This window comes from Carassius gibelio, chromosome B13 (genome assembly GCF_023724105.1).
Source record: "Carassius gibelio isolate Cgi1373 ecotype wild population from Czech Republic chromosome B13, carGib1.2-hapl.c, whole genome shotgun sequence".
Lineage (NCBI taxonomy): Eukaryota > Metazoa > Chordata > Actinopteri > Cypriniformes > Cyprinidae > Carassius > Carassius gibelio.
Genome location: NC_068408.1, coordinates 23,522,624 through 23,544,178, shown reverse-complemented (window position 1 = coordinate 23,544,178; position 21,555 = coordinate 23,522,624). Strand labels below are relative to the sequence as shown.

Below are 21,555 nucleotides of genomic sequence, written 5' to 3'. Positions count from 1 at the left end.
TACAATGGAAGGACTCATACTAGGCATAGTTGACCCCAACATGAAAATTATTTTACACACCATCATGTGCAATATCCAATCACTAACTTTCTTATGTGGGATACAAAATAAGATATTTTGAAAAATGTCTCCCTTTTTCTTCTTCGTACAATTAAAGTCAATGGACATTATGTCTTATTTTGTGTTTAGAAGAATTTACAGTCATACAGATTTGAAAAGACAACATTAATGTTATTTAATTTTCATTTTGGTCGTGAACTATACTTTACCATCATATTTATTCTCTAGTGAATTTGTTAATTTAAAATAGTAATATATGAAATCGAAAGTTATTAACAGGTAAATACAAATAATAAAATATATATCTTTTGTTCTTCAAATAAATGCTTGTGAATGCAATCATGTTTCTGGTCTCTCTTTTTTTTTTTTGGTCGTTTGAATTCAAATCAAAATGAAATTTGAAATTATTTTGAGAAAAATGTACCAATAGATGGCAGTAGATGCTTCTGTAGGGACGTTTTTTATGATGAAATCTAGATAATATACCAAATATACAATATAGATTTTATATATGTATTACGAATATTGTGTTTAAATATGAACAGATGAGATACGTGGTTAAGAAAATAAAAGATAACAAAGATCGTGTGTGTAACTAGTTCTGAGCCAAAGAGTGTAAAAAGACACATTTGATGAATTTTAACCATGTTGTAAGAAAACCACAGTGGAACAGTCCTCTATGAAGCTATGCAAGGGATTTTAATGACTATCCTAAAGAATAATAGCCTGAATGAATATGGTACAATCGCTCTGATGGGAAAATTATTCTAAAGCTGGACCTCAAATACATCAATATTCACAATTAAAACTATGTAAAGGCTCCCGCTCTTTTGCGTTAGATACAAACCAAAATCTCTGGATGCCTCTATCCTGACATGTTGACAGTCAATGTCTCCCTCCCACAATCAATTCCTCTTGAGACAATCTGCACCTCCACGAGAGACAGATAAGCCGTCAACAACAGCTGTAGCCCCTTCCTCGTCGCAGCCAGGACCCCGTTTGGAAAACTCAAGACCGTCTGGTTCGAAAAGCAGCCAATAGAAAAATTCCGCTGTGCTGTTGCTATCTAGTCTCCAGCCTTGCTGACCAATCAGATTGTTGCTAGGGAAGGGAGGGCGAGGTAACAGTGTGCGCGAGAACCTGAGTGAGTGCGAGGGGAGCCTTATCGCGGAGGCACGGCTAAAGACAACATTTGCAAAATGCCGAATAAAACAAAAAAAGAGAAGGTAAAGTACAGATTACATTAATAACGCGTCTAATTAATGCGTTAGAGAATTCAGTTTGTAAAACAATTATCCTGCAGTATTTACTGAGGTTGTTTATTGTAAACGAAGGCCGCGCTAGTCCTCTAAGGGCGCATTTGTGCCTGTAACGTTATGTCTCAAGTCAAAATACTGACAGTTACGTTTTCAAAATTTGTATTTTTAAATAACAAAAAAGCGGTTTCTTTAGCTCAACGTGACGGGGATTTAAAATAGGAGTCATGTATGTTTGAAAGAGTGCTGTTCGATAGCTGTTTTACCCGGTGTTTGCGTTACAGATCAGTTTTCTACAGTAAGATTATGATCGACCGTTAGTATGTGAATGGAGGCGTAACGTTATTAGTTGACAGGTTTTAGCATAAGCTGAACACTCAAACATGTTCTCTGTCCCTGCATGAGTCGATGATTCAGTGGACAAGCTGTGGGCATCGTTATATAAACGTTCGATATATTAGTGGACAAGTTTGTCCCTGTGTATATGATGCTGGACGGTGTGAACGCAAATCATTTCTCATTCCCAGAAAGCAGTCAATTTTTTGTGAATGTCATTGTCTGAATCAAAATCTAGTTTCTGTTGGCCATCACCTGTCATAGACCAGCCCTGCAGCATGCCCTGCCCGTGATTTGGCTTGTATTCAGACCATCCCCAAGATAAAAGGAGTGATCAAAACAATAGGAGCCTCCTTTATGAATCAGATGGTAATTTATTTGTTTATTTTGTTGTCATTACAGGAACCAACCAAATCTGCAAAAAGCAGCACGAAAAACAGTAATGCCAGTGGCGCAAAGGATGCTGGGACTGAAAATTCAGAAGAGGTAAAGATGACATAAACATATCTCATACTGTGTTGCTTTCTAAATGTTGTAGCTGGGCTTTTTCATTCCTCAGGGCACGCGAAGGATAAAAGTCAAGCTTTTTGCGAGACAGCGTTCATTATTCATAATAATCACTGCACTTCCTGTAGATTCTGCATGTGTTTTTGCAACCACATACAGTTGCACGCTTAGCTCATCAAACACACAAGTCTGAAGTGTATCATGTTGAGGATGGGTTAAAGCCCTTGATATCTATCTTGCTTCCAGACAAACCCTCATTTCAATTTCTGCTTTATTAAATAACCAAGATTGAAGTGGCTCTTAAAGCTGTTCTTTATTCTCCTGCATGAAGCAATGCAAATCCCCTCTCAAACTGAGCCTGGACTGTACGTCTGTATCTGAGTTATTAAATCTAATAGAAGCAGCTTAAAATATATTTCTCTCGCTTTCCTTTGACGTCTCCAAGTCATGCTTAATTTTGTGACGGGGTATGGATCAGTTGTGTCAATTGTATTGCATGCAAATATTGCATCACAGTTGCCCCAAATACAATATTGTTATCCTTAATTTTAATTTTGGAGAGGTGGGAAAAGGTGTCGATAATTTTTATTTAACAAATTATATAAATATGTTGTCTGCACTAATATTTCAACTTGGTTGTTGTGTTTTTAATGGTTTCTTTGGCATCCACATCCAGTCAGACTTGTTTTTTTAGACCCTAGTAAAGAAGTATTCGTGCGATAAGGGAAATATGTACTACATTTTTGTCGCAGTCGTCTTGCGTCATTTGTGAGATAATGAAATTCGTATGCGTTTACATACGGACTTGTGTCCCTCCAAGTGTGAAGTTGTACTGACGTAATAGCATAACCCTGTTGGGACTGAAATATCTCTGTGTTCATCAAAGTGATACAGACGGCGGGAATCAGCGGGCAGAGAGTGTGACGCTGAAGCGGGGGAAGTTTATTGATTTGGTCTATTTTAAGTCAGACTCAGTCATGCAACCCCTGTGACTGAGGCCAGCTTTGCAATGCTGTGGGCAGGCCTCAACATGTATTTCACAGAGCCAGTCTGTTCACACACACACACACACACACCATTTGTTGCTTGGACTGTGTCGCTTCTTCTTCTTCATTAAAAACCTTCAATACATTAAAGCATATTTTCCATGAGGGTGCTCGGTTGTTTTGGAAATGTCACATGCTTACATGTTGCTCTTTGAGCGGCTTCAGGCACGGTGTTAGTAATGCATTGTGGTTCAGCATTGATTCTGTGTTCCTATAAACCAGAGATCAGCTTTATTTCTTAATCAATGTGCTTCTGACGCCGGGTGCACACTGTGTGATTATTTTTTTTCCCCTCAATTATGCTGCCTCAGACTAATTTCAGGGATCGTGAAATATTTATTTTGTCGTAGGGCAAAATTGGCAGTCTTGGATAGCTTAGTGTGACATTCTCACTGGCGGCCGATTAATTGCCTTTGCAATTAATCTTAGCCTCACACGAAGCTCAGACAGTGTCAGAAATATTGTATTAGCTGTGATGTATATCGCACAGTTTAAAAAAAAAAAATTGTGGTGGTTGTTGCGTGATCTGGTTTGTACAATTTGACAAAAGAACAGAAGTTTTGTTTGATTTAATTTTGGGGACCGTCCCACAGCGGTATGGTCAAAACGGATTCTGTGATGCTGGTTTTATAAGGAAGATGCATATTTATTTGATAGTGTAGCGCAGGCTACTCGTGAATGTTTAATGTGGGCTGACTCTGAGGAGGCATGTAGGTTAGGTGAGTACTCGCATGGGATCCGGAGGCAGTTTGCTTGCAGATTGTTGACTGATGTGGTGCGTGGCTTTGTTACAGCTGTTCTCCATGTTTGCATGGGTTTTAATCCAATGTTTTGCCATTGGATAAAACGTAAACTTTTTGTACAATATGAGCCGTTTATGCTAGACTTGACAATTGAGAGTGAACGTTGTAATATTTACGTCAACAGAGGCTCACTGTAGATGCCAGAATATCATTTATTGAAAATATGACCGTCTTATCCTAAGCTCTTTCCTAAGTAATGTGTCCAATGTGAGAAAAAAGATTAATGCAAAGTCTTAATTATTTATGACCATCTTTCAGCTCGCCCTTATTTTCTCATATTTTGCCCTTCTTTAGATGCCTCACTCTTTTCACTGGGGGGGAATAGTGCTCAAGACATAAAGATTGTCCCACATCTCACATGAAGCTGTTTTTCTTAATGTTTCCTGTAAATATTCAGCTGGATCTCAATGTTTCATTGCAGTCAGCTGCTTCCAAGTGATGAATAATGTAGCCATCTGATTTAAATGTATATTGTTGTTTGTAGTGCTTTCTAGTAGCATTGTAAAGCCAGTTATGATGTATAATGCAGATGTGTAAGAACAAGTTTTAAAATGTATATAAAAGTGCAAACGAAACCGGTTGACTGATATTAAAAGCATATAAAGAAGATATATAATCTAGAGATATACTCAGAAAGATGGATACATTGGGGTTTTCATTGACAATGAAGTCAGTCGTTATAAAGAGCCAATATTAAAAATATACTGTATTATTTTAAGGTCATTTATGTTTTGTAGACCCCTAAAGTTGACCATTTGCTTTTAGTAGATGCACACATTTAAAATAGTCTTTCTCTTCCGAGAAAGTAGAGCAAAAATATTGATGACTCATCTAGCACGGATGGGCGCATCCAAATATTTCTCCAATAAAATGCTTTCCAGAAAGACTATGTCCCCTTTATCTGATCAGCAGGATTGCCCTTTTCCTCTTTGGTCGCTGTATTTAGTCTCTTCTATTGTGTTTGGCATCAGCAGGAAGACACTGGAGTCTGACCTTCTGTCACCAAAAGTGGTGCCATGGCATAGAACGGCATACTGTGCCCATTTTGATTCAGAACATAACTTTTTTTTTTTCTTCTCCAGGCCCAGCAGACAGCCAGCAAGCGTCCGAGCAACAGCACTCCACCTCCCACACAGCTGAACAAAATTAAGTACTCAGGTGGGACTCAGATTGTAAAGAAGGAGCGTCGACAGAGTTCGTCACGATTCAACCTCACCAGGAACCGGGAACTGCAGAAGCTTCCCGCCATCAAAGGTAGAAACGACTCCAGACAGGACATAGTCATTGTTTTTCTTACTTTGTGGATGATTTCTTGGAATGATCAAATGATCTGTTGTTGTGTACACATCACAGTGAATGGTGCTAATTGTGTTAACTGTTGGAGGGCAGCCTCACAGGAGCCGTGAATTAGCCGTGTTTAGCCTGTTACTGTGGCAGTATTTTATTCCAACAAATTGGCTATTAAATTTGGAACAGATACACTAGGTCTTTAAATCTATTTAATAACATGGAATTATTTATAGGTCTATTAATTATTGTAAATTTGGGATCGATATTGAGAGCTTTCACTGATGAAGATCAATGTTTCTCGTCATTGGATGTTCTTTCTTAATCTATCTCTCCTGTGCTTGTGATCGTGGTGCTCCGACATCATCTCAGTCAGGGAGAGTCCTTCCTGTCTGGCCACGCAGGGACTTTGAGCACATGACAACTCATAGACGGTAATTGGATCAGCAGTGCAAGTGTCTGCACTAAGTAGGACAGTGAAACCTTGCCACGGCTCGCAATTTAGAGAGTTACAGTTTAATCTCCAATCTAATCAAGCCTGTTCATTTCTTAGAATCTGAGGAGGATTGTTCCTAGAAAGCATAGAGTTTGATTAATTTATTCAGCGCTGCATTATCAGCTATTGAGCTGTTTTCATCTTATCAGCTACTGTTTGGACCTGAAATTAATATCCATCACAAAATGGTCAACCAAGAGTTTAAAATGTGTCTCAAATGTTTCCTTTGACTTCTTGTAATCAAGAAGAGGGTCTTCTTGATTTTAAGAGGTCAAAGGAAGCATTTGAGACACATTTTAAACTCTTGGTTGACCATTTGTGATTTGAGACCCTCTATGTTTTGTGAATGCATACATTTACTGCGTTACTGAATGTTTCGTAGCCAACGCTTTTAAAAAAGTAGAGCTGAAAGCTCCCCTTGTAGTACAACCTTTGATTGACAGGGCTTGATGCTTACTTTTTTTTTCTCCCAAAGAGTACATGTGCACCTAAGTTAAAAAAACCTAGGCGGATATTAAAACACTTTAGGGGCACAATAAACATTTATTAAACTATACGTTTTTGAATATGAAACATTCATTTGTTTTAATGAAATCATAGCCTTTTAAAGTTGATCCATCAGGCTTGTATCAGGATTCCCATTCTCAAATGTAATGTTTGTTCTACTATTTAAGATACTGTTAATTTTTAAGGACACACTGGGACTTTTGCACATTTGCTCCTAAATGTATTTTAGTTTGCACCAACTGTTTTTAGTCACAAATGCAGTGAAAGGCTTTCACTGTAAAGGTGATATAGGTAGTTCTTCGGTGTTGTTTGGGGCACATCAAGCTGCTTTAGTATGTACACTACAGTGTGTTGTGGTCACATGAAGGTGATGTATTTTCAGGCCTTAAAAGCTGTTTTTCCACAGACCAAGTGAAGCACAGGCTATTTGTGAATGATGAACATCAGTGGTTTTGGCCCTAGAGCTGAACCAGTCATTTTTCCACACATGATCAGCACATTCGGACCGATTGTGTCATAATGGGACCCCTCGAGCTGCACCTAAACTCCGCTCTTGCCAAGTAGTAGTACCCCGAGGAAGGCAGTTAACTGTCAGTCCCCGGGGTTTCACAACTAGAGGCATGATGCTCTCTTTTCGAGAAGAGCTCCTCTTGAAAGAGCTTCAGTGTACTGTTTCTATTATTACTACAATGTGAAACAGCAGTTCGTTGGTTGCGGTAGAAGTAATGTGTTTTAGTTCTGATGCTGTGCATCGACATGCTACAGCAATGGTCTCGATTAACCACGCTGTGTCTTAAAATACCAAGTTGCATAATGCGTCATGAGCGTTCTTGTGAAGCCTTGACCATTACACATATTCCCCCTTCAATGCGGGGTGCCAAACAGATGTATGCAATAGAACAATGTCTCCGTGTGTTTGTTTCTGGCCCAGGCAACACTGTTTCTAGTGACCTGGCACTGTCTCTGGATGTTCACATGGCAAACAAACTGAGGAAGCATGGAGATCTCCCTTTTCCTGTCTTTGTGTGAGAACTAAGCAAACCAGCTCAGTGTTTTTGTCTAGGAAATCCATTGAAGCGAGTGAGTTACTTCAGTATCTGCCATGATGCCAGTTTGGATTGCAAATGTGTGTACCAGGGACATTTAAAGTGTTTTTTTCTTCAGTTTTTTTTAAACTAGACTTTTTTTAAAAAACAAGCATATTAATATAAATTTTTGAATTAGTCAGATATTATTACTTTTTTAAATTTTTGTATCAGTATCGAGTTTGGATCTGAAGTTACTGGTACTTTTAATGTTACTAGTGTATTTAAATGGGCATGCTGGGAGAAGTAATATTTATTATGAATGAAGACCTAATGATAGAAATACATCAGTGGACTAAAAGTTGATCCAGGTAGAGACAGAATGCAGACGACAGCGTGCATCATTTATTTATGCATGCATTTTGGCCGTGTGTGTGAGTTGATCAATTCTCTGTGAGCTCTGCTCTGTTTTCCAACATAAGTGGATTACGTAAGTTTAGACATAACATATTTCAACAGGCTTTCGAATGAGTGCATGCTTATTTTTTCACAGTTTTGTAAAGAAGATTGTGTCTCACGTGGTGGTTGGCTGATCTCAGTACAGCATACAGACGTTCATGCAGTAGAAAGACTGTCACTGAACCATCACTCTGACTGCTGAAGACGTTCTGCTGAGGACATTCAAACCTAGGATAACATGAGCTTGTTTTACTCTGCTTTTGCTTAGGAAAGTATATAATACAGTGTTTGTCGAATGTTTGTTTTTTTCATAGTTTTGGTGTACAGTGGTCAAACTGCATTATAAATCCTTAATGTCAGCTTCATGTTCTTTAAATTTTATATCTTTTTATTTGTTTATTTTAATACATATGAGTTACATATGAACTATTTGTTAAAACTATATACATTTCAATCAGCCGTCAGTATTGTTTTTTTTTTTTTAATACCTATTTCTTTTGTTATGGATTATTGACTCTTATTTTGGTTGCTGTTAAGGTATAAATGTTAAGATGCCTAAATAATGGATTTTTCTGTTACAAACACGCAGTATTTCATTTCACAAGATGTTAGATTGGAGTGGTGTGGATTACCTGTGGATTATGGTTAGGTTTTTATAAGCTGTTTGGACTCTCATTCTGACGGCACCCATTCATTTGAGTTGAGGCTCAAAATAATTTTACTATGGATTTGACTTCAGCTCATAAAGAGAGAGTCAGAATCTTTCTTTTGTGTGTGTGTGTGCATTCTGAACAAGAAATGGTGTCCTATTGGAATAGAGATGAAATAAAGTTGTCGTGCTCTGTGGTTGCTGATTTGCCCGTGGAGGTCTTATGACTGCATGTTTGTGCTGTGCTGCTGAAGGGCAAGGTAACCACTGAAGCAATGATTTTTCCACTGAGGTTGGGCTTATACCTACATGTATGGTTGACATTCCTGATAAAATCTTTTCACAATATCATATGTGCAACAGGAGCTTCACAACATGCCCTGACTAAAGAAAGTACAGTCTGTCCTGTTTGGTTCGCCAGCACACACAGGTCATTGGGTCGTAATTTGGATGATTAGTCTGGGTTATGTTTAGCTCAAGAAAACAATCTCGTATGACCCTAAACACCCGAGCTGTTGGACTGAACGCAGCTCAGTGTCTTGTTGGAGTGTTGTGTTATGTGAGAGGACATGGATCGCATTGGTTGTGTGGCGTTTTGTGAGAGTATATGTGCATCACAGCACACAACTATGTGACCACTTATCATTTTAAAAAGGCTATTTTAATCCACTTGCCCTAAGAAGCATGCACAACTGCGCCTCCCGTTGTCTTGTCATCTGTCTGGGAGCCCTGGGGTTATTGCATGTGCTCTTCAAAAGCACTGGGTGTGTTCTTTGAATTGGCCTACAATAGTCACATTATTATCTTGCTATAAAGATGCCTCTGGAGACATTTGCTGAAATAATTTGTTGTTTGTACTTGTTGACCTTGTTCATCTGTTCTATGTTAGCTAATGAACTATGTTAACGTTATATTTGGTCATGTTGAGGTCTCTTAAGTGTTAATATTACAAAATTGCAAAAAAACGAAACAAAATATTAATGCTGTTGATTGCTAAAAACAAACTAATTAGTCACTCAGCGTTCTGTTATTCATTTCAATTAATCACACCTAATAGTAAAGTTTGTAATCAAATTTATTTTCACATTGAGTCTCCAAAAATCATTATTATTTCAGAAGGTTTAAGTGTAAAAAGTTGCAGATTGTTTCCTCTCTTTTTAAATGACAGAGTCATGACTGCAGTGATTCGATTCACCACTGGTTCATTAAAACGAACCAAACCAATTCAGGGATTCGTCAGATTATGCAAGAGCAATGCAACACAGCTCAAGCATGTGGACAGAGATCGTGTGAAACTGTGAAGCCATTAGACAGATGCGCTTTAAAAGAGATAGAAAATACATACAATTATAAACAAACTGCAAAATTCTAGACCTGTTAAATTACTAATTAATCATTTAGGTTTCTGTATTTAATCATGGATAATCACCTGGAGCATTACAGTTTGTATTTTCACATTAAGGTTTGTTTAATGACCTCTTTTTACCATTTACTGGATGAATTTTCCCTCCATTGTCTGGGGATGGAATAAATATAGTCATTAGATACTACAAAATCATTTAAAACCAGACATAAACTGCAAATTATCAGTTTCTTTATTTATTTAAAAACAATTACTGAACAATTACAGAGCATTAAAAAATGTATCTTAATTTAAGTGCACTTAAAACATTGTTACGTAAACTCATTACATGTCACATTTAGCTGTGCCTTGTATATACTGTAGACTAGTGTGTTTAGTGTTGGTTTTAGTTTTTTTACATGTGTTAAACAACAAATACTTACTGACCTTCCCCATATAGCCCTAATAAAACTCAACATTAAAGCAAATAAAAAACAGATTTTTCTGTGCTTCTAGCAGTAGGCAGCTTTTGTTTCTGGCGGAGGCTGAACAACAGGCAGGAAGTCAATCGTACGTTCATAAGGGCTTCCCTCCCAGTGCTCAGCCCTGCTCTCCATCTGTAGGGCTCAAGGAAACGCAAGGCTCATTAAGCAGTAATCACTGTGGACTAAACGACAAGCCGAAGCTGTGTTCTGTGCCATTTGTGTTTGTACGTGTACAAGAGACAGCTCCAGGGTTACAGTCACATACTGATTTGATTTGCTGGAGTTGTGACAACTTTGAGAGAATCGAGTAGGTCCTCTGTGAGACATTTGACCCTGTGCTGCTAAAGAGTCTGCAGTGTGTGGGTTGAGGCAGGCCCTTTTCCCAGTCCCTTTATCTTGCTCTGTTTTATACCATCCATTTAGCTTTAATAATTGATTGTCCACCCATCATTATTGGATGTAGGGGCCTATAAAATGTTTTATTTTTTCACAAATTCCATTATATTTTTCAAATGCATTTTTTTTTTTTCAGTTTTAATTTTTCTCTACTACTTTTGAATGTTTACATTGATCAAAAAACATGTCTAATTAATTAAAATAATGAAACGTACACAATTTCACATCAATTAATTGAAAGTTTAGCAAAAATTACGTTTAGTGCCCTTTGAAAGTTTTGTTACCAAATTCTGTTTTAGCAACTCATAATTATTTGAATGTATAAAAAACCCTTCATTTATTAAATTTATGCTTAAAATAGCCTTGTGAATTTTTGCCCCTCTTAAATTCTTTTAATTATTGAAAATTGTGTCTGTTAATTATTGTTGTTGATCAATGAAGATTTGCCACAGATGCAAAGAGAATTTACGACAGGACAATAGACTAAACTAACTAAAATTAAACTTTATTTTTTGGCTAACAAAGAGGATCTGTTATTAAAATGAACGCATGGAAGAAATGTTGTGAGATTTAGTAGTTTATGTCCTTATAATGGTGTATTTATGTTGCTGAAATCACCGTGAGCACCGCTCGTGTTTCAGCTCGAGTAGTAAACAAAACCGCCCGTTCATACAGAGACATGCAGAACATGCAAAATTCATATTTAAATCATCTTTTGAGGCTTAATATTTACAGATACTAGTCCATATCATAATTTAATTTAAGATTCTGTGACATTCTGCATTTACAGTAAATTATGTTTTTATGACTGGATTCCACGATTCCATTCATGTTTTCAGTATCGAGGAAATCATAGGGCCCTACGATGACATTTGATTGGCCGATCATGCTTTAGGTCTAAATCAGGGCAGATATATTACATTTCTGCATGCAAGAATGCACACATTCAGAGAGTTCCGGTTAATAGAGAACGAGTTACATTGTGTGGAATTTCTATTTGAATTCTATTATTTTGATTCCTCAACCATTTTTGATTCATAAACTTATATATTTGTTTTTTATTTCGACGTAAGGTGAGTGCTGGCAGTCGTCTCATGCATCAGTAGAAATGGTTTGTGTACACAAGCACACGCTCAGTCTCACAGGTGTCACTCGTCACAGCAAAGATCTGTCACAAATCCAATTTAAGAGCTCACCAGAGATGCGTGTTCCCTCTGATAACAGTAATAACAGTTTATCTTGCAATTATCTTAATGGCATGGAGATGTCTCCCTGCAGATGCTTAGTTATTAGCGATTTGCATTACTTAACCTAAACACAACCCTGAAGAGAGTCATCTTAGATCCCAGTGAGTCCTGGAGCTGGTTTGGTGCTGCTGGTGGAGACCGCTCTACCATTTAAAAGTTTGGAGTCAGTGAGATTTTAAAAGAAGTCTACTGTAGTATGCTCACCAGGGTTACATTTATTTGGTCAAAAATACAAAATTAAAAAAGGTAAATTTTATCACAAATTAAAGTAACAGATTTTTTTTTTTAAAGCTAATTTATTATATATTTCAATGGATTTCTAAGAGTTGACATTTATATCAATGTATCGGCCATCTCTTTAGTTTTGACTTCTATATTGCCAACCCCAAATACATAAAAGTGGTCAAATAAAATATGATCTATTGGTATCTGCCTCAGATTTCCTGATAGGTGCATCCCCACCATTTATGATTGTCTTCTGACTCTGATTATTTTGTTTCATGCTTTTAGCTGTATAAACGAGTGCATATTTGATTTGATTAGATCAATATGAAAGCCATCCAGTGCATTCATCAGCAGAAAACCTGCAGGCTTCAGGCCATCCTCTACCTCCATTACTGTCCTCCTCCTCCTCTCATTACTCCCAGAGCTTCTTCTCTGGCATTGCATAAGATCTCTGAATCACACACTCCTACGTCAGACTGCAGGATGTTGAGGTTCATGGCCTGCAGCTATTCTGGAAATCCTGCAATCCTCCGCCAGCTTAAAGCATTGTGGAAAGAATTCAGTTGAGTCAGCAGGGTTAAAAAAAAAAATGACGGGTGTTTCATACTTGCACACAGGACACTATCTCTCAAAGAAACTGATAATGAAAACATCTGGTGATAGAAGTTTTATTTTGTTTGAGTTGGCTGCTGCGTTTGTGTGATTTGAGTCATTGTGCTCTTTGTGTTTGGTGGCATGTGAGAGGGAAGTGTTCTTCTGATGGAGCTGCTGCAGTGCAGCTCTCTGTGGATCCTGTTTAATATAGATTCATTGAAGCTGTTGTCTGTGCCCCAGATTTTAGTCCTGCGCTGCTCAAAAGTGGGTCAATCCCCCATCCTTTCCTCGTTCCCCTGTGCTGTCCATCTCGATAGACAGGCACTGTTTAACAGAAACCGCTGTCAGACTTGATACCTCTTCTGAATGATTTTAAAATGAGAAATCACAGCTAGTTTACTGATTCCAATATTTCAGGACCACTTGTTGGAGTTTGAGTTAGCCTGATGCATGTGCAAGTTGTATAACATTTATTATACTCTAATGATAAAACATGCATTTAGAACTTAGTATGACTTTGCAATAGAAGTGAAACAGTTATATCTCTGTTTTTCAGTCTTCAATTTGTATATTTTCTATGTAATGGCTTAAAAAAAACACAGTAGCAATCAACAAAATGCTAAATATCTCTATTTATGTGGACCAAAATTATGATACATAGCAAACTAACATAAAACAAATATTTCCATACATACCCGCATACAATTTTAAGTCATCATCAGTTTAAATTATCGTTGCATAGAAATGAAAACTGCCTAATTCATTTTTTTTTTTCACAAAGTTCCTGTATTTAATACTTTTCAGCTAGGACACATTAAATGCATCAAAAGTAACCGTAAGAAAAACAGTTTTGTTTTCACAAAAAAGTGAGCAGCACAACTCTTTTAACTGATGATAAAGTTCCTTGAGCATCAAATCAGCATATTTGAGTGATGTCTGAAGGATCATGTGACACTGAAAACTGGAGTAATGATGCAAAAAATTCAGCTTTGCTGTTGTATTAAATTATAAATGTTGTTTTAAATTGTAACATTTCACAAAATTACAATTCTAACTGTTTATTCAAGTTAATGCAGATGAGCATTAGATATTTCTTTCAGAAACTTAAAAAAGCACCAATCCAAAACTGTTTTATTTGGTAGCGTATATAGTCAGCAAAATATGATATTCAGTAGGCTATATTGCCCTTCTCCAATACTTGGCCACCTTATCCCAGTCCAGCCATTATGGCCTGTTTATAATTGCAGCAGTGTGTTGGCTTGGCAGAACAGTGTTATTTTCCACAAGCTCATGCAGGGATACAGAGTTCACAGCACACAGACAGACACATGAGTTTCACGGTCAAGGTGAGAGGAAGGTGTTAATGAAACTGTGGTGGACCAAAGAGCCTCCTAAACAGGAGCTCTGTTTAAATGATGCATTGGTGTGAAATAGTACAGTAAGCGCTCTGGAAATCTTTCCTGGGAGGTTTGCAGGTTGGTTTGATTTGCCTGCCGCCCATCGTCTCTCTGACAGGTGTCACTCAGGCTGTTTTATCTATTGTGTCTCTCATTCCAGATGCTCCACCCATGGATCGAGAAGAACTGTTTGTCCAGAAACTACGGCAGTGCTGTGTGCTTTTCGACTTTGTGACTGATCCACTAAGTGATCTCAAGTACAAAGAGGTGAAGCGAGCTGGCCTCAATGAAATGGTGGAGTACATCACACACAACCGTGACGTGGTCACAGAGTCCATCTACCCTGAAGCTGTCATCATGGTGAGGGAACACAAACATGGACACATCCTCATTGCTTTTCATACATGGTGCTCGTGCATGTAAGTAGAGGTCGACCGATATGGGTTTTTCACTGGCCAGTTCCGGTATGTAGAAATCAGGGCAACCCATGGCCGATATATAATGACGATTTTTTTTGGGCCAAAATGTTCGGTCGATTTTTGTTTTCTCATTCATCTCATAAAAGTGATTTTGAGCAAATTATTATTGCAGGGTACAAGATAGTAATAGTAGTAGTAGCCAAATTTAGAGGAATACATGGCTCAAAACCTAAGCACCTTCTCAAATCTGTTCTAAAGCATGCTTTTTTCCTTACGTTTACTGACAGACACAAGTGTTTCCCACAGACTGCAAACTAATTATCTGCCTGCAGGAGGCGCTGGTGGAGCAGAGATATAGCGGTTTCCCTGGTAAACGCTACTTTACCAGGCATTAAGGCTGTCGGTTCTTTTCAAAGATACATTCATATAAAAACATCCACGCTGCATTTTAAATTCGAAACATGAAGCGCTCATTTTATTCAGCGAAGTCTTTTGGAAAATCTGTTTGTAGCGGTCAGTTTTAAGCATTATTCTGAATTGAATGTGTTTCTACCTTCACATGCAAATGACTTGTTGCACTTATGAATATGATAACTTTTCAGCATCAATTCCAGTAGGGTAAAATGTAATTATGGCTGTGTTGCCCTGCCATTGGCTGAAGCTGTGTGTGAACAAGCCACTGCTGTGAAATTTGTTCATTTTGAACGAATCTTTAATGTGTCTCGGGAAGAACGAGTCGTGCATGCGCAGAATTCTACAGGTTCTGTTCTGGAATTAGTCTAGTTCACCTGTTTCAGTCAATGCAGTCTGAGCCAGAAAGAGAACTGATTAGTTCATGTCATGAGTCTTTGGGTTTTTCAAGTCATTCCTTCATCACGTGTCAGACCCATAAGCTTTAACTTATGCAGTCTGAATCGAAAAGAGACTTAATAACCAACTCTTTATTACTCTTTGTTAAAACAAACAGTCTATGGTTAAAGCTTATGGGTCTGTCACGTGGTGAAGGAACGATTCAAACCCAAAGACTTGTCAGATAAGAGGTGAGCTAATCACATACTGAAGACCCAGGTAAACAACAAATTAATCTTTTCTATTTCTTATAGCGTTATAGTTCTGTACTGTTTGTGGTGTGATCAACATTTGCGTAAGTACTAGTAGACATGTTAGGGAAGTAACACGTTACATTTTTAATTATATTTTGATAAAAAGGAACAAAATGACTCGAAAAAAGATTTGTTAATTTTGCTGAACGAGACTCAAAGGTCTGAGTCAGTAAAATGATCCAAACTTCCCATCACTACTCAGAGGGAGCTCCGCAACAAAGCTTAGCTGCCCGTGTGTGCCTGCCTATAAATCGGCCGAATTTGCAGCACAATTGCCCGATGCAGATTAATTAAAAAATGGCAAAAATCAATTGGTTGACCTCTACATATAAGCAGTGTGTGGCTTAGTTCACACCACCCTATCACTCTTCAGTGGTCAACCCTGATTCTAAATAAAATACAGCATTTCAGAAATAACTTGGCAGGTTTCACAAATGTGATAATAATTTCTTTTTCTTTTTTTTTATGGAAAATTGCCCCTTAAATTCAGTTTCCATGGTAACATTAATCCTCTCGTACCATCTTGAGATCCCTCAGTTGTGAACACACTAGGGTATGCCTGAGTCATAAGAACTCAGGGGATACTGCAACCTATAAAAAACATTTCATAATTCTTCATTTGACACCTGCCGATTTAATCACAAGAAGTATTTTTGTCTGTTTGAGTGCCTGACAGAGTTCATTTGCACACATCTTTTGAGCAGTTTTAGGTCAAACATTAGCTTCTACAGTTTCTTTCCATTTGACCCACGTTGGTTAATTGTTATTAGGACAAAACATGTGGCGAGTACACACCCCTGCTTATCATAACTCATCCTCTGCGACCAATTTACGCTAATAGCTTTTGCCTGACCGATCCAGTGGTGATTACTAGCCAGACCCAGGATAAAATCTGCTCAAGTGTACATGTACACCAGGGAATTATGGGTAATTAGCCATCATAAATCAAGACCTAGACACCTGCGTTTCCTTTCAGCCATTAATAAGTCAAAGAAGAGCTCTGCTGGGTCCCAAATAGGGTGTGTGTGTGTGTGTGTATATACGATTAGATTGAACTTTGTCACTGTACAGAGCCAATGAAATGCAGTTAGCATCTAACCAGAAGTGCAAATAATGGAGTATATAAATATATATATTTAGACTGCATTAGACATTGTCCGACATTTTGACAGACAAGGTCGCTAAAATTCTGTCATAATCTATTATGAACCTTCATTTTAATTTGTATATTTTAATTAATTTTTGTTCACATTTTCATTTTTAATAATGAACCTACAGGGCAAGCATATAGTCTTATTCATTTATTTATTTATGATGAGAACATATGAACAGAGACTGCGTCACTTTTTCACAGAACAAGCTAGGGCCGGTTTTTAATAGATTCTCTTTTTTATTAGCCAATATTGATTCTTAAATCCCAATGAATTATGTTTTCAGTTGATGAATGAACAAAAGGTTATATAGTTTGCCTCCCAACCAATCAATCGGAATGGGATGAAATTTTGATATGACAGTGTTTCAGATTTCTAATTCTGTCCATTTTATTAGGAAATTCAAGCAATGAATACCGGTTTGGTGCTCTTTAATGTGGTGTGATAGATAGCTAAATCTTGCAACTGTATTGCAGGACAATTGCAATCACAATTATCTTCCTTTCAGATACTCTGTCCCCATTCTCATGCATTAGACTCTCATGTCCCGCTCTCCCGTCTCAGTGTGAGGTGTGAGAGAGAATGTCTTGCCCTCCCTCTCCTGTCTGGAGGTCTGAGTCGAATCTAGTCTGAGGCTGTGTTCGAAACATTGCGTCATCTTGACAGAGAGAGCAGTAGTAGTAACACTCATGTCCTTCCTCTCAGCCATTTTGGGACACGAGTAATAAACTGTATCTTACCACTCGTCACTTCAGAGGGAGTTGATGTTTTAGGTCATACATATTTAAAGCTTTGGATTCATAATGAGAGCTAAAGAAGGATGATATTTCAGTGTTGTATTTCCATAAAGTTTGTTCATAGCTGCGTGAAGTGAGGTTTTTAGAGCAGAATTTCAGTTTGTAAACATTAAAATAAAGGGCACAGATATCTCCAGAGATGTATCAGAGCCTGTCTACGGAGAGCCTTCCCACTCCCTATTAAGTCCTATTGTACCGAATTTTGGTTGCAGTACCACCAGAGTTCCACTGGGGGAGATCGCCATGAGTGCAAAATGTCCATAGCCCCTTTCAGACTGCGATTCCGGCAAATACAGGCGTAAGTGTTCCGGCAATTGTTCCCGGGTCGCTAGATTTTGCACTTTCACACTGCCAGTGATTACCCGGGATATGTGCGTGCTTTCACACACAACCCGTAAAGATCCCGTAACGACACGTGACATCAGGGCGTGACGTGTAATGTACGAGTCAAAAATGTTAAGGAACGTTATACTTTCACTGTAGCTGGCGACAGATCTCGGCGTCACCGCGGAGAGTGAGGAACAAACTGATCTCTGCTTCATTACAGTTTGCACATATTTTTTCGTCGCGAACGTTGATCTTCCTTCAAACAGCCGGTAAAAGAGTTGCACGATAACGTGCGTCATCACTTCGACACAGCATTAGATCTGGCTTTTTGTTCACACAGCGCTCGTCCCGGGATTGAACCCGGCAATGTTCCTAGGTCCCCGACCCGGGTTCAATGCCTGGAATCAATCCCGGGACGTGTTTGCTTTCACACAGAAGGTGACCCGGCAATGTTCCGGCAATTTGCCGGGTCCGACGTGCAGTGTGAAAGGGGCTTAAGGGGCTAGACATCTAAATTTGTCCCTTTTACCCGATTGCCGTTGAGAAATCTCAGATCTGATTGTAGGTTTTGCAAGTTCAACATGGGTTATAGGTTGAAAGTTGAATGAATGAGTACTTATGTCCTTTCGATTTCTTAGTTGTTGTTGCCCATAACACGCTAGCATTCTGCTAATGAATGTGAATGTGTATGACGTCATTGAAATTTTAAAAGACTTTTTAAAGCAAATAAGTGACTCTAAAAATTCTAACACCCAGCATGGTGTAATTTCTTTGCATCTCCTTTCGAATACAACATTCAAATTACTAAACAAAAAATTATATCTTGAGAAAAGTGAATTTTGAGTGGTTAAAAATAACAAATGCATTCTTATTAAATGTATAGTTTTTACTAATACTACTACAATGTATTAAACATGTTGTCCAATAAGAGGACCCACAAATGTCATCATTAATCACTTACCCCCATGTCACACTGTCAAAGTCCAGAAATATATGAAAAGCATCGTCAGAATAGACCATCTGCTACCAGTGGTTCAACAGTAACGTTATAAAGAGACGAGAATACGTATTGTACGCAAAAAAAACAATTGTGTTTCTGTGTCAGATGCGCTGCACTGATGCGCTGTTTTCGTTCAAATCAAAGTGTTAATACACATAGAAAACGTATCTTTGTGGCACAGCTGACACAGAACAGCATTCGCAGTTTACATTCAGGGGAAATTCTCCAAAAAAAAACATTTGTTAGTTTTCTTTGCATCCAAAAATTATTCTTGTCACTTCATAATGTTCCGGTTGAACCACCGATGCTCTCGGACTAAATCTAAAATATCTTAAACTGTGTTCTGAATATGAACGGAGGTCTTGCAGGTTTGGAACAACATGAGGGTAAGTTATTAATGACATAATTTTCATTTTTCAGTAAACTAACCCTTTAACACTGCTGAGCGGTGGGCGTGCCATAAATATATATATATATATATATATATATATATATACGGTACAGACCAAAAGTTTAGACACACCTTATTCAAAGAGTTTTCTTTATTTTCATGACTATGACAATTGTAGAGTCACACTGAAGGCATCAAAACTATGAATTAACACATGTGGAATTATATATGGAATTATATACATAACAAAAAAGTGTGAAACAACTGAAAATATGTCATATTGTAGGTTCTTCAAAGTAGCCACCTTTTGCTTTGATTACTGCTTTGCACACTCTTGGCTTTCTCTTGATGAGCTTCAAGAGGTAGTCACCTGAAATGGTCTTCAACAGTCTTGAAGGAGTTCCCCGAGAGATGCTTAGCACTTGTTGGCCCTTTTGCCTTCTGTCTGCGGTCCAGCTCACCCCTAAACCATCTGGATTGGGTTCAGGTCCGGTGACTGTGGAGGCCAGCTCATCTGGAGCAGCACCCCATCACTCTCCTTCTTGGTCAAATAACCCTTGATGCCTTCAGTGTGACTGTATAATATTGTGAGAACTCGACTGACTTAGTTTTTATACCTGTAATTTTGTTATTTTCTCTAAGGTCTAATGCATATTTCTTTATGATATACCAGATAGAAATATTACAGTACTTTTAATATATTCTTAGAATAGGTAGTTTCTCTGTTCACATAATGACAGATAATGTGTATTTCTTTCCAGTTTTCTGTAAACTTGTTCAGGACTCTGCCGCCCTCTTCTAACCCCACGGGAGCAGAGTTTGACCCTGAAGAGGACGAACCCACTCTAGAGGCAGCTTGGCCTCATCTGCAGGTGTGTGCAGCTTCATATGATCAACAGAACCATGGCATATTTAGCAAAATCTTCAGTGTATACCCTCAGTGAATGTTGCTGGTCGTTCTTGGGATTTTCCCTTTCATATGCCTGTTTGTATTATGCTGTGAAAATTCAAGGCTTCATATGACTATATGACTATGACTTTGTTCTACAACCTCCATCAGCACAGGTTGTAAAGCTTTGAATTTGGCCAAATGCAAGGTAGCATCATATATGCCCTTTGTGGTGAATCACATGAATTGCACTGAGCTCAGGGGAAATAAATCCCATATATTCATCATACAAATATCTTTTAATACTGTATTTTGGAGAGCAAAAATAGTTCAATCAAATTGAGATTGAATTGTTGCATGCGTTAGCACTTCTAAAGTCATAGTAAAAAATAAAGCACTTTTTGTGTAGGTCACAGTTTTGCTGCTTGTGTATATCATGGCAGTCCAGTCACTTCTGAGGCTCCTTGATATTGAGGTTGCAGCAAAGCAGTTCACTAGGTTTCAGAACAAAGTGTCTGCCTCAAATGCTTACAAATCCCATTTGTTCAGGAACTGACAGCATTTATTTTGGTGGCAAATAGGACCAGACAGTTACATTAATTATGTATTAGTATTGAGTGTTATTACTTTCTCACCTCCTCTTTCTTCTTTCCTCAGCTGGTGTATGAATTCTTCTTAAGATTCCTGGAGTCACCTGACTTCCAGCCAAACATTGCCAAAAAATACATCGACCAAAAGTTTGTAATGTCGGTGAGTGTTCATTCTTCTGACCTATAGCTGCATCACAGTTGGTCTTCACCGGCACACTGTCAGAGCTTGATACACACTCCCTGCTGTGAGTGTCAGAGATGCCAGCTGCTCTTACAGGTTTTACAAGCGTGTAGCAGTGCAGAGATCAGCACTTGCCTGTGTAGAATACTGTAAGTCGAGGTTAAAGCAAAGGTATAATCACCATGCCAGCATCACTTTGAATTATGGATCAGTCTTTTACCCCCCCATGGACTGATGGTGACAATGATTGTAACGATAAAAACTAACAAATAAAAGCAAACACATAAAATAACGTCCCAGGCCTGGTCCTCTCTCGTCCTTCACTATAGTCGCTCCAGTTTTATATCCTTCCATCTCCTACGTGGGACTCGATACTGGCTGTGGGGCGCAGGTGTAGCTCATCTCCAATCACTACACCTGGCCTCACTCCTCGTTCCCACGCCTCTCGGCCCCGCCCCACTCGCCACAATGATATCTAGAGAGCAGGACCTAGAAGCATTCTAAGGGGCCGTTCACATATCGCGTCTTTTGCGCGTGCAAGTTTGTTATTTCCAATGTAGGCGCGCAGCATGCGTGCTCATAATGGAAAT

General features: G+C 38.3%; 1 protein-coding gene across 1 annotated transcript in view; it reads left to right on the top strand.

Annotated features, from left to right (window-relative positions):
• The first annotated feature begins 1,146 nt into the window (after window positions 1–1,146).
• Window positions 1,147–21,555, top strand: part of ppp2r5d (protein phosphatase 2, regulatory subunit B', delta) — a 30,135-nt gene continuing 9,726 nt past the window's right edge. Inside the window, exons 1-6 of the mRNA XM_052572035.1 lie at window positions 1,147–1,286; window positions 2,055–2,138; window positions 5,091–5,262; window positions 14,278–14,477; window positions 20,067–20,177; window positions 20,852–20,944. Coding sequence (XP_052427995.1) covers window positions 1,260–1,286; window positions 2,055–2,138; window positions 5,091–5,262; window positions 14,278–14,477; window positions 20,067–20,177; window positions 20,852–20,944 — 687 coding nt within the window. The 5' untranslated portion in view covers window positions 1,147–1,259. The remainder of the gene's footprint in view (window positions 1,287–2,054; window positions 2,139–5,090; window positions 5,263–14,277; window positions 14,478–20,066; window positions 20,178–20,851; window positions 20,945–21,555) is intronic.